General features: G+C 38.7%; 1 protein-coding gene across 1 annotated transcript in view; it reads left to right on the top strand.

Moving 5' to 3' along the window:
- DCHS2 (dachsous cadherin-related 2) overlaps window positions 1-14,508 on the top strand; it is a 241,380-nt gene that overhangs the window by 151,553 nt on the left and 75,319 nt on the right. Inside the window, exons 5-9 of the mRNA XM_015080625.3 lie at window positions 973-1,989; window positions 4,660-4,847; window positions 6,200-6,299; window positions 10,711-10,868; window positions 12,271-13,114. Of these exons, the coding sequence (XP_014936111.3) occupies window positions 973-1,989; window positions 4,660-4,847; window positions 6,200-6,299; window positions 10,711-10,868; window positions 12,271-13,114 (2,307 nt within the window). The remainder of the gene's footprint in view (window positions 1-972; window positions 1,990-4,659; window positions 4,848-6,199; window positions 6,300-10,710; window positions 10,869-12,270; window positions 13,115-14,508) is intronic.

Here is a 14,508-nt window from a genome sequence, read left to right on the forward strand (position 1 = left end):
TTTCCTCCCTCCATGCAAGAAGAATGGAGACCACACAATCTGTGACTCGCTCTTTGTTCTTTCAACATTATTTCTATCCTACAATTTTTCCTAATCAAAAAGGTAATAAATACTTTTAGAAGTTTAAAACAATACAGAATGATTATAACAGAAAGCATGTATCTATAACCCACTCCTCCAAATAGACACATGTGCGCTCGTGCGCACACACACACACACACTTTTAAAATTTTTTATGAAAATATGTCCTACTACATTTTTTGTTTTACAGTTATCCTTTCCTCCCCACTTTATAGATGGAGGACAGTTTTCCAAGTAACTGGACATCATTCTGTTTTAATTTTTAAAAAGATTGCATAGTCCTTTCACTTAGATGTAAACATGTTTTGCTATTAATTTGAATGATTTACAATCATTTTTTGCTAGTCCTTGCAATATTCATGCAAATGTCCATGTATGACTTATAGAGGTTTCTCTGCAGGGTAGATTCCTGAAATGAATTGCCTATCTAAAGATCTTGTCCTGCTTACAGTCCATTTCTTCTCTGTCCTCTTTCCCTTCCCTTACTGTTTTTTGGGGTTATTTGCCATTCCTAGGTAGATATAGAGAAGCATCAAGCATAAACTTAACCTGTCTTCCCCAAATATGTAAAATAGGCATCCAAATTATTTTCTGAACATCTTTCTCTTTTACTTAATGCAAAACTACTGAAAGGCAGAGAGTGAAACCTGGGGCTTGCTCCTTGTCCATGGGACATTACCTTTGTCCACTAATACATCTTAACCATGTATCCACTTTCCAGGAGACGTTGGGGAGCTGAGGAAGAGGTAACACATTGCATAGTGTTTTCTGTGAATGTAGTATAGATTAATGCTTTCAGTTTTCAGTATTTCCAGTAGGTGCATTCTTTTGGCATATGGTGATTGTTTTCTCTTTCTCTGCCCCCATACTCCCCACCTTTTTTTTCCCCAGATTCCTCAGAGCCAGTTTCTTACAGAATCTCCTCTGGCGATCTGGACAGAAAGTTCTCTATTCACCCGTGGCTGGGTGTCATTCGAACCCAGAAGCCTCTGGATCACGAAACCCAGCCCGTGGTTGTGCTCACGGTGCAGGCGCAGCTCGGCGGCTCCCCTGCTTACGGCAGTACAGAGGTCAACATAACTGTAATCGATGTCAATGACAACCATCCAGTATTTCCCAAAGCCTCTGATGAGGTTAAAATATCCCAGACCACACTGCCTGGCACAGCCTTGTACCTTGCCCGTGCACAAGACAAAGACAGTGGGCAGAATGGATTCATCCGATACACCATTGCAAGCCAGAGTCCAAGCATCTTTTCCATTGACTCGGGGCTTGGTGTGGTGTACCTCAATGAGAGTCTGGGAAGTGGGACGCCCCAGAAGTGCACACTAACTCTCATGGCCCAGGACCTGGGCGTTCCTCCTCAGGCATCCCTATTAGTGCTGACAGTTGTGATCGAAGAGCAAGAACAGAGCCCATCTTTGACTTTTGCAAACTTGGTCTATCAAGTGGAAGTTAGTGAGTCTGTCTCACTGATGACCCAAATACTGCAAATACACGCCTACCCACTTGGGCCACAGGGCGCAAGCTTGCAGCTCCTGTACTCGCTGGAACCCAGCGCGGACTCTGCTGTGTTTGGCATCCGCCCTCACACAGGTTGGATTTATTTGCGGCGACAGCTTGACTATGAATCCACACAGACATATAATTTTAGAGTGTTTGCCTGGATCCCGGAGGACAGATTGTCGCAAAATGTGAGCACTTCAGTAATTGTTCATGTCCTGGATGAGAATGACAATTCCCCTACCTTCTTGCATGATGTGTTGTTTTTGAAAGTCGAGGAGAGCCCTGTTCCCCAAGGGGTAATAGGCAAAATTACAGCAATTGACAGAGACTCGGGAAAGAATGGACAGCTGTCATATTTCCTTTTGTCTGATGGAAAATTCTTCAAGATGAATCCTAACACAGGTAGCATTTTGTAGCTTCCACTTACTCCTTTAAAGTTGAAATTAACAAAACTCAAATCTTTTAGTTATAACGCTAGTACAAACATGCAGTGAAAGTTAGTTTTTAGTAGATAACTTACTCAGTTAGAATGTTGTGATTTTAAAATGAAGTCAAAATTGAATAGAATTTCACCTGTAATGATTCATTCTTCTCTTCCCTCACACCGACATATTGCCAATATATGGTTCTTATTCTGAATTAGAGGTATGGTCAGAATTGGACTGAATGAATCCTTGTGCAAAGTCTGATTTTACCCCCGACCATTCTTTTTCACTTGTAGATTTTTTAAAATGCCAAATAGTTTATAAAAGATAAGTGTCATCAATGTAAAACTAGAAAATAATCCATCAGGTAAGATTTCAAAATCACTCTATTGATGTATTTCCCCATTTGCATTCTGGTAAGGGAACCATGGTGAAAGGGCATATATTTCCACTGGGTATTTTCCCAAGTCTTCATTATGAAGTTAAATGTAAAAATGCTATTATATTTTTAAATTTGTATTTCAGAAATTTACAAGGATTTTATTTCATTCTGCAACCACCTACAAATGAAATACGTTGATATTGCAATCATATAGCTGAGGAAACTGCGACTCAGATAGGTCAAACAACATGCCCAAGGTTGTGGAGCTAGAAGGAAATAGAGAAGGCCTTCACTTCATACAACTCCAGGAGATACGGTTATGTTGTAGCCTTTGTCATTGGTACCCCCTGCCCTGTAGTGGGACAGAATTTGAATTCACTTCTGATTAACTTCAAGCCTTTATGAAGCGCCTGTTATGTGAATTAGGAACAGGTGCCCCTTCCTCCAGCAGATGGAGCTTTACACTAGGGCACATGACTTGCCAGGGAGGCTGCAAACTGGATTTCAGCTCTCATTCACTCTCAAGCTGGGACGCTCTCTGCAGGGCACAAAGTGCCTAGCTATACAGGGTGACCTGCTTGCTCTTTACTTCCCTCCGGTAGACAGTTTTGTAGGTCTTCTATTTCACCTGTGTTTTTTTTTTTTCACTTGGTATTTAAAAAATAAATTAAAATATACAGTTGGCTCCCCTATGATTTTCTCTCTCCTGCGATTATCCAGCACCCAGATTCAGAAAGACCAGGTGTCCTTTCCTCGAATTGATATATGGCTTTTAAGCAAGTAGTTTAACTTCAGAGCTCAGTTTCCTCACCATGACTAGAAGGGATAATTCCTGCTGTGCTTCGTTGTCCTGCTCTGAAGGGAAGAGAGCTAAAGTCAGTGAAGGGACTTGGAAGACTACCTTCTGTATTCCCGTTCACCAGGGATGAGTGCAGTGTGGCAACAGAGGAGTTGAGACCACCCTTCAGAGCATGGTGGCGTGCCTGCCCCCCCACCCTGATGCTCTGAGCGGTCTCTGTGGTGATCCGGACTGGCTCCCATGGAAGCCCAGCCTGCCTTGGCATTTCCTGTGTGCAGCACCACGCTGGACTCCACAGTCTTTTTCACCACTGCCCTCCAGACTGCTACTTGTCAATCGGAGTTGGTTCGTCAAATAAAAATGTGCTTGCCATTCAGGGTGTAGGGTTTTCAGAGGAGAAGTACAGTTTGGAACTCTCAAAATGCAGTTGCTGTGTATGTGATTTTTGTCAAAAATCTTGTAAACACTACATAAATGTAGTTTATGTGGTAAACACTGAGTTTCGGCTCAACAGTACGGCACCTTACCCAAACAGGAATTTTCCTTTCTGTTCCTAATTTCACTTTTTGTTTTGTTTTACACACTGTCATTTCATTTGGATGAAGAGGGCAAAAGTAACAGGAAGTCGCTTCGTATTGACTTTCTCACAAATAGATATTTCCATAAGGAGTGAGGAAGTTAATGGTGGTGGAGCCCTGAAGCAGGAGCTGGGCTTTGGGGAGAGAATATGTGGCCTCCAATGCCCCTGGCAACACGTGGAGGTAGCTGCGATTTTCTGCCTGAGTCTCCACGGCTGAAGTCTCTGAGGTGGAGAAACTGAGACCAAAAACCCAGAACTTGTAATGTCAGAGCTGCTTTTCATGATTTTATAAAGCAGTATGAAGAATGATATGCTGGGGGCGCCTGGGTGGCTCAGTCGGTTAAGTGCCGACTTCAGCTCAGGGCATGATCTCATGGCTCATGAGTTTGAGCCCCGTGTCGGGCCCTGTGCTGATGGCTCAGAGACCGGAGCCTGCTTCGGATTCTGTGTCTCCCTCTTTCTCTGCCCCACTCCTGCTCATGCTCTGTCTATTTCAAAAATGAATAAACATTAAAAATAAATTATAAATAGATAAATAATTTTAAAAGGATACGCTGTAATTTTAAATCTTCTAAATTATTACAAAATTCACACGGAGTACTTCATCATTTATTTTTATGAATGCGTTTTTCTTTTAGTTCAAATGGTCAATGGTAGATAGTTTGAAATACAAAGAGGGACAAATTTAAAGTGGTATTTTCAGGAGAAACTTCAGGAAATTGAACAGTGGAGTCAAACTACTAATATACATCATCTTGGAAACTGTGCATTTACTCTGAGTTCTCTATCTGGTTTTCCTTTCTGTGATTTAGCTTGGATGTGGTTCATAATGGCAAGATTCTAGTACGTGGTGACAGCCTCTTTTGTTCTACTCCATATTCCTTAGGCGAATTGATCAGTTGGGTGGCATTGGACCATGAGCATCAGGTACACCATCAGGTGATTGTCCTAGTGACCGACCATGGCTCCCCACCACGAAACGCCAGCATGGTGGTTTACGTCTCAGTTACTGACATCAACGACAACAGGCCATATTTCCCACAGTGTCTCCCTGGAAAGGAATTGCACGTCAAGGTTTGTAGAGTGAAGTAACCTTGCAATGAATTTGTGATGTTCTTAGTCATTTGTTTTGAGCGCCATCTTGTGGTCAAATGTGTGAATTTATCAAATCAGCCTTGGTGTGGCAATGCATACATTTCCAGAAGATCTAGAAATTATTCACATGTCAAAACAAAAAACCCCCATAAATTTAAAAAAAAATGATTGTATGTGCTATTTGAGATCACCCATCTAGTGTAATGATAATGCAGTTTCGCCCATTGCGCCCAAACATAATGGTGCCCCATTGTCAGTAATGCTCGAGTGTGGATTGTTTTTCCAGTAACTTGCATGCATCTCTTTGTGCAGAGTTCCTTTTGGGTGATTCATACCCATCTCTAAGCTGATTAGTTAAACATAGGGGAACAATTTGTAGCTCTAAAGTAGACGTGCAACCAGAGATTATAAAATTTGATCTTTGGTAGCACATGCAGAAATTTCTCATTATGTCTATATTTATTTCATCTTTTTCATCTCCACGTTTTCTATGGTTTATAGTACACATAGTAAGTTAGAATATTTGTCTATGTACATAATTAATAAATATATGTTGGAGGTACTTTACTTTTTTAAATGAATGAATAAAAAGCTTGGAAGCTATACTCCAAAACAACTGGACACTCAAACTGTGTTCAGATATGCATATTGAACAACTCAAAAAAGGTACCGAGACAGTTAATAGCTTTCAAATCATCCTCCAAAGCTGTATTTAAGGAAAATTCTACCAAAGCAAAGCGTTCTTATAGTATCATTTTGACTTTAATTATATCATTAAAATATCCCATGGCAGTGTAACAGGACTCTTCACTTGGAGTTCAACTCCACGTGTACATTTCAAAATCCTCTGAAAAGTTCCTGTTAACTAATGAGGTATGTTACCTGTATTAGGTGTGTTCCCTGAAATAAAGGTTTATATCAATCTCTAGCATATTTGGGGAATGAGAAGATGCTAGAATTCTTAAAATATGTCCAAAATCTAAGGTCATTTAGTCAATTTTATTTTTTTCCCTCAAAATTAGTGCAAATGCTGCAAATAGTCTGTCCAAATTGAGTGAAAGACTTAAATTTATAGTGCTGTTTCTTTTCATGGATTTTCATTTATGTAAAAATTATTTATATAATTTATGTGGTAGACATTTGAGTTATATGTGGATTTTAAAATGTTTAAATGTTTTTATGTTTAAATATTTAAATGTTTAAATGTTTAAATGTTTTTAAATGTTTAAAATAGTTTTCAAAATGCTTAGTAGTAATGTGTTCTTTCACTTAAAGATTCATATTTCTTTCTAAACTTTGACTAATTTTTAAGCCATTTGTTTTAATAACAGGTTCTGGAAGGTCAGCCAGTAAATATGTTGGTGACAACTGTGTTTGCAAAGGATTTTGACGAAGGAAACAATGCAGAAGTCGTATATTCAGTATCTCCAGGTAAAAGTCACCCTTCATAAAAGAATTAAGAGCTTTTAGAATTTTCTCTTTTGTCTACCAACTATCTACCTTCTTCTGGGAAAATGGTTAATGATGAAAATAACACCAGGTACAAACAAAATAAATTTGTTATTATCTAGAATCACCTTTATTTTAAAAAATAACTGTGCTTGCTTTGGCAGCACATATACTAAATTGGGGCCCCCGGGTGGTTCAGTTGGTTAAGCATCCTACTTCGGCTCAGGTCATGTGATCTCACAGTTTGTGAGTTCGAGCCCCACGTCAGGCTCTGTGCTGACAGCTCAGAGCCTGGAGCCTGCTTTGGATTCTGTGTCTCCTTCTCTCTCTGCCCCTCCCCTGCTTGCACTCTGTCTCTCTGTCTCTCTCTCTGTCTCTGTCTCTCTCCCTCAAAAATAAACATTAGAAAAATTAAAAATAACTTAAAAATTTAATGTAAAATCATAGTGGTTTTTGTGTGTCTCATATAGAAACCAACCAACCATCCACCTTAATGAATATTTTTCAGTAATCTGAAATGCAAATCAACTTTTATTGAAAATAAAGTATTTAGTGAATCAAAATTGTATTAAGTATAAAGAAATATGATTATGAGTACCAAGAATCTATGAATCTTTATGAAGACTAAATATTCTTAAGGTCAAAGTAAGCCATACCTGGAAAAGGTCACATGCATTCATATATATATGTGTGTGTGTATGTTGGAACTTCATATTTATGTTTTTGTTTTAGAATGTACAACTCTCAGATTTGTTCCAGTGATAAGCTCTAGTTGGCATTACATTTTATACTCTTTTCAAAAGATATTTGTTGCTTTGTCATGTTTGTGACAAACATAAGAAGGCAAGAGATAACATTACCTATTATGCAGATAATGTCCACGTGGAAAACCCAAAAGATCCTGCAGCCAAACCATTGGAATGAATAAGATAAAAACCTTCTGGGAACTATGTCAATATACAAAAACCACTAACATTTAAAAAAACGAAGCACATTTTCAAAGATCTCACTCACTGTAACAAAGAAAACCAGAGGATATTGGGGCAGATTTACTGTGAAGTAATGGAGTTTAAGTTTCAGGGCCTTCACCTGAAGGGCTCTTCTGGGATGGGAGTAGGGGGCAGTGAACAATTTATATTTGTAATATGGTCTTATTTTTCTTAAAGAGAGCCCCTTACATAATATGTTTCAAAACCCCCCAAATCAGGATCATCCTGATAGGAGCAGAGGGAGGAAAATTTCAGTGAAAGACATTCGAGACCTTTAAAGTAGAAAATAACAAAATATTTTTTAAATGTTTATTTATTTCTGAGACAGAGCATGAGTGGGGGAGGGGCAGAGAGAGAGGGAGACGCAGAATCCGAAGCAGGCTCCAGGCTCTGAGCTGCCAGCACAGAGCCTGACGTGGGGCTCGAACTCACAAACCATGAGATCATGACCTGAGCCAAAGTCAGTCGCTCAACCGACTGAGCCACCCAGGAGCCCCAGAAAATAACAAAATATTAATGAAAGATCTTAAAGAAGAATGAAATGAAAAGGCGTATCATGTTCATGCTTGGGAAAGTTCAAGATCCTGAAGACGATGTGATGGATTGTTGAGTGATAATGAGCCTGCTGCATGCACACACACACACACGGACATACACAGAAAAATTAACATATTAAGCTCTCATCCTGCTCTAATACCATTATTTAGAAGGAAACAAAACCATGTGATATATTACTCGTGAATATGTGGACTAGAAACATAAACCACTACTTTTAGAAAAGGGTCTAGTTACGGAGAAGGAGGGGAATGTGATCTGGAAGTATACCCAGATCCTCCGCTGTAGTGTTACTCTGTCATTTATTAAAAACTTCTGAAGAAATTTTGCGAATTGACGCATTTGGAAATGTTTACATGGATGCTCAGCATATAGTTCCGAATGTTTGAAATATAGATTATTTTTAAACCTTAGCTTCTAGAATGATACTTGGGGCATAGCAATATAAAAAATGATGGTATATATTTTGTTATTCATACCTTTGCTTGTACTTCAACCCAACTGCTAAATAGAGGAAACTATAAAATATAAGAAAAATAACAAGATAAAAATAAATATAATACAAATAAAGACATGTATAACATTCATGAAAATTTCCTACAGTATTCTTGTTAAGAATTAAATAAATGGATCAAAGCATAGAAATCACAAAGAAATAGATGTTACATAAATTCTTGCTCTACCCTCCAACTTTCTTTTTTTTTTAATGTTTATTCATTTTTGAGAGACAGATGGACAGAGTGTGAACAGGGGAGGGGCAGAGAGAGGAGACACAGAACTCCAAGCAGGCATCAGGCTCCACGCTGTCAGCATAGAGCCCAACGTGGGGTTTGAACTCACAAACCATGAGATCATGACCCAAGCCGAAGTTGGATGTTCAACCAACTGAGCCACGCAGGCACCCTCCAACTTTCTTAAGAGCAGGAATTCTTTTTTATTTGTCTTTATATCTTCTATAACTGGTAAAGTATCCTTGAAGAAACAGCTGGCTCCAGGTCTCGGACAGGAAACTATAAGATGAGTCTGTGCCATTTTGTCCTACCAGCTACAGGAAGCCTACTACAGATTACTAGGATCATATTACAAAAATTCAGGAATCAACTTTAAGAGGATCCCACTCTTCAAAGAAGGGACAGTTTGAACATCAATAAGAATAATAATGGCAATAGATTGAAACCCTGCCAATGTGTTTAGTTCATGCTTAATCATTCTTAAAACAGAAACTAAACAAACTTTTCGTTGTCATAGTTGGAGCCCTAGACGATGTTAGTGAGCCAATCCATTATTCTGAGCACTGTTAAAACAAGTTTAGCATCAAGTATTTATTCTGACTTTCCTGGGATGAACTGTCCCATTGGATGACCAATATGTAGATGAAAGTTTCTCTTTATTACTATATTCCAGCTAATAAATGAAGAATGGATGATAGACTCAGAATATTGTACTTTGCAACACTGAATGTATCTTTAGTGTATGTATCTTTAGCTGTGCATCAGTGGGGGCCAACATCAAAAAAGGAGGCCATCAGACATGTGCTTTTGAAGGAAAATGCAAAATGGCACTTTATGAAGTAAACTTGCCCCCCCCAAAACTGAACCTGAATCTGATTCACTTTCTAGAACTACCTTCCCATTTAAGGAACAGAGAACAGAGGAACATATTAAGCCACATGTTAGAGATGAGAAACAGTGAAATCCAGATCATGATAAACTTCAGGATACATGATCCATTTCTTGACCAAATGAGTTGCAAGAACAAAATGAAGAGCTGGATAACAAAAGTGCACAGATTGAAGAGCTATGCACATAGAGACTCTATGTTGAACCTGAGCTGAGCTAACCAAAAAAAGAAAAGAAAAGATAGCTATGAGACCATGGAAATTTAAAACTCGCTTTACATTTGATGAGATTAAGGGATAATTACTAATTAAAAAACTTTTTTTAATGTTTATTTTTGAGAGAGAGAGAGAAAAAGAGAGAGACAGAGCATGAGCCGGGGGAGGGCAGAGACAGAGAGGGAGACACAGAATCTGAAACAGGTTCCAGGCTCTGAGTTGTCAGCACAGAGCCTGACATGAGGCTCGAACTCAGGAACCAGGAACGGTGAGATCATGACCCGAGCTGAAGTCAGATGCTCAACTGACTGAGCCACCCAGGTGCCCTGCTAATTATTAATTTTTAATAGAATAATGAAGTCCTGTGACTATATTAAAAATGTTTCTTTTTTTTTTTTAAGTTTTTTTTTTTTTAAAGTTGTTTGAGAGAGACAGAGACAGCATGAGTAGGGGAGGAGGAGGAGAGAGAGAGAGGGAGAGAGACAGAGAATCCCAAGCAGGCTCCACACCGTCAGCACAGAGCCTGATGCCGGGCTCAAACTCATGAGACTGTGGGATCATGACCTGAGCTAAAATGAAAAGTCAGATGCTTAACCGACTGAGCCACCCAGGCAAACTTTTCCTTATTTTTTAGAGATGCATGTTGAAATATATACAGAAAAAATGATAGGATTTCTGGAATTTGCTTGAAAAGAAGATGGTAAGGGGAAATTATATGAATGGGGAATAAAGATCAGTCATGAGTTGATAATTATTGAAGCTAAAATGATAGGCACACAAAAGCTCATTGTTGCATTCCTTCCACTTTTATATATGTTTGAAAATTTCCATAATAAAACATTTAAAAATCTGTTACGTTTCTTGCCTATATTTTTAGTATTATTTTATGTTTGTATACTCACAGAGCTGAAAACAAATAAAGCTTACAAATTATGTGGTTATGTAGATTAGTTAATTCTTTATTTTCTGCACTGTCAGTTAACATCGATTTCTTAATTTCCGTGTGTGTCTATAGAAGGTAGTTCTGATCACTTCAAGATTGATGCCAACAGTGGTGAAATCAGAACAACCACAATACTTTCACATGACTACAGACCTTCCTACAGGATGACCATAATTGCCAGTGACCAGGGGGAGCCTCCTCTTCAAGGACAGGCAGTCATTAATATTCAGGTAATGTTCCATTGTCACTGTACAGTGTGAAAAGATATTCTGAGGGGTGACTGGGTGGCTCAGACAGTTAAGCCTCTGACTTTAGCTCAGGTAATGATCTCGTGGTCTGCGAGTTCAAGCCCCATGTCAGGCTCTGTGCTGACAGCTCAGAGCCTGGAGCCTGTTTCAGATTCTGTGTCTCCCTCTTTCTCTGCCCCTCCCCAGCTCATGCTCTGTCTCTCTCTCTCTCTCAAAAATAAATAAACATAAAAAAAAATAAAAAACTTTAAAGGTGTTCTGAAGGTTTTTGTTTGATATTTATACAAATGTTATGGTCAAAATTCCTTAAATAATGTGAATGCTGTATTTAGAGAGCACCGAAGATTCATGTGTGTCTTTTTATTATGACTCACGAAATGATTAGACCCAAATAACTTTTAACTTTTGACTTTGTACATTTCCTGACAAGATACTTACCTTTCTCACTGCATAGGCTCACTGCATTTACATTGCTCTGCCTATGAAGAACAAAAAAGTGTCTTGTCTTTTACTTTTTCCTAATTGCAAGGACCTGGTAAATTTGTAGGAGAAACTTGTATGTAAACACGTGGTCAATAATAAGTCACATAGTTCTTTGTCATTATTTTTAAATTTAGAAAAGTCACTTGAGAACCGTATTTTACGGCTTTGCTTTAATCATAATGAGCAAACAACTTGTGGGAAGTCTTCATTGTAGGAAAAATTCACACTAACCAGTCAAAGATGAGATGACTGTGCTTAGCTAGATTTCTTTGTTCATGCACATGATAATCAGTAATATTAGTATAGATGTGTGTAATAATCAAGAAGAGATATCCCTAAGAATTCGCTTTCCAAATTATATTATTTGATTGAGGATATGTGGGTTAGGAGAAAATTCTATATCATAATACTTCCAAGTCTCTGGTTTCAGATAAACAAAGACACATGATACATAAATGTGCACAGATGTGGCCATTATGGATATATTGGTCTCTAGGATTTAGAGTAATTTGGAGAACTATCTATCCCACAGTCTTGTTGAAGAATCACAAAGCTACAATTCAGCTTAACTGTAGCACGGTCTTACCAAACCTCATTTCACACATTAGAACAAACAGGGAAGTGGAAAATTCTGTACTTTCTTATCTCCCAGATACTATTGCACATTAAAACAAATGGGGAAGTGGAAAACTGTGTACTTTCTTATCTCCTAGCTATTACTCAATTTTCAATCTTCAGAGACACCTTGGAATTATATAATAGAAAAAGACATTTTCTCACCAATTAATATGTGTATCATACAAATGGAAGGGATTTGCTTCTGAAATACTATCATCACATCTATTGATTCATCTGTTACAAAGGATCCCAAATTAACACCTCCTTTCCGTTCTTATTTCAGGTGATACCTCTATCGAAAGGGAGAGCTATCATTTCTCAGAATATTAGACACTTAGTTTTACCAGAAAACTTGAAGCCCGCAAAAATAATGAGCTTGATAAAGTCAGCTGATCACCTTCAGCAACATCATAATGGAAAGTTACATTTTAGTATTGCTGCAGATGACAAGGATGGGCACTTCAAAATTGACGGCTCAACAGGAGACTTATTCCTTTCTAAGGAACTTGATTATGAAATGACATCCCATTATTTATTCAGGGTGGTTACTAAAGACCATAGCAAAACCCCTCCCCTGAATAGCACGGTCTTCCTTAATATTGATGTGGAAGATCAGAATGACCATTCCCCATCTTTCCAAGAAGAGCTCATCGTGATAAGCGTGGAAGAGAATGTCCCTATAGGGACGCTGGTGCATGTCTTCAATGCCAAGGATGGGGATGGCAGTTTTTTGAACAGTAGAATTCAATACTTCATCGAATCCCACCACCCTGGCATGAGTCCCTTTCTTATCCACCCCTCATTTGGCACATTAGTCACTGCATCCCCCCTTGACAGAGAGAGAGTTCCAGCTGTCATGCTGACAATAACAGCATCCGATCAGGCTGTGAATGTGACAGACCGGCGCGTGGGATCACTGATGGCAAAGGTAGTGATTTTGGATGTAAATGACCACAGCCCCACTTTTATGTCTTTCCCCATGGCCCACATCAAAGAGGATGCCACAGTGGGCTCTTTGGTGCACCACATAACTGCTCAAGATCCAGATGAAGGAAGGAATGGAAGAGTAACATACAGCATCCTTTCAGGAAATGAAAACATGGCCTTTATGCTAGATGAGTCATCAGGTACTGTATGCCATTGTCAATTAAAGTCTCTGATCACTTGCTTACATTTGTCCTTTTTGTTTTCCTATGTTAAAATAATTCTCAAGATATACTGGCTTTAAAGAAATGTGACTTGATTTACTGTTTAGCTTACGTATATGATAGGCACAGAGGTTGTATTTAGAGAACCAACTGTAATTGACCTTTTTGTTGAAATTAAAATCGACTGTGCTTTGTTGCTAGCTCACATTTCATGGGATGAATATACAGTGTCAAACTTCTTTGAGACTTTGCACTGTGGGTCCTCACAGGGCCCAAAGTAAATTGAGGCAGAGCAAGACTAAGCGTCAGCATTGATCAGACATTAGCATAGAATCCTATCTGTAAGATTGTACAAATACAGGGGCGCCTGGGTGGCGCAGTCGGTTAGGCGTCCGACTTCAGCCAGGTCACGATCTTGCGTGAGTTCGAGCCCCGCGTCAGGCTCTGGGCTGATGGCTCAGAGCCTGGAGCCTGTTTCCGATTCTGTGTCTCCCTGTCTCTCTGCCCCTCCCCCGTTCATGCTCTGTCTCTCTCTGTCCCAAAAATAAATAAACATTGAAAAAAAAATTTTTTTTAAAAAAAAGATTGTGCAAATACACATTTGTAAATAGTTGGAAATACTGTATTTGTAAATTATTGGATTGATATGGGCATTAAGACCCTTACTTTCACATCAGTTGTAACATTTTATTTTTTACAGAAGCATTTACTCACCGTCCCCTCTGTCACTTATTCAATGTCATTAACTGTCACTTCACTTTTCTTGCTGTCACCGTATTGCCAGATAACATCTCCTAGAAATTTTGATGTGTTTTGATGGAAGATTACATGTATAGAGTGTCATTCTTGTGAAATTGGAAATTAACATCCCTCAACCTGATTTGAAAAGATGGACTAGCAAAATATAATAAAGCCATTTCTGCATAAGTCTTAGATAAAACATCTCAGATGTACATACCATTTGGTCCAACTGTTTGTTAGGAACATTACTTGGAATGGGACTGAATGTATAGGATTTGGAAGTCATGATTATAGTCTGGCTATATACCATTGGAAAATTTCATCAAAATATTTATTAAATCCTGTACATATGGTTCCATTCTGAGGCACGCATGACCATCACCTAAAAGCCCAACTGACAGAGAGATAGTCCAGACTCAGCTGCTGATTTCTGTTAGAGCAGGGGTCTCCAAGGACCTGTTTCAATGACACTTAAAATGTTTTCCAGCATGGCTAAGGAAGGTCTATTCCAGATCGTTAAAGAGGATGGATAAAATTATAATCATGCTTCAGTAATACAGGTATCACAACTCTTGAGCAATGGTACTGGCTGTTTCAGTGGAGATATTTTTCAAAGACATAAATGATCCTTA

The sequence above is a fragment of the Acinonyx jubatus genome, chromosome B1 (assembly GCF_027475565.1).
Source record: "Acinonyx jubatus isolate Ajub_Pintada_27869175 chromosome B1, VMU_Ajub_asm_v1.0, whole genome shotgun sequence".
In the NCBI taxonomy this organism is placed as follows: Eukaryota; Metazoa; Chordata; class Mammalia; order Carnivora; family Felidae; genus Acinonyx; species Acinonyx jubatus.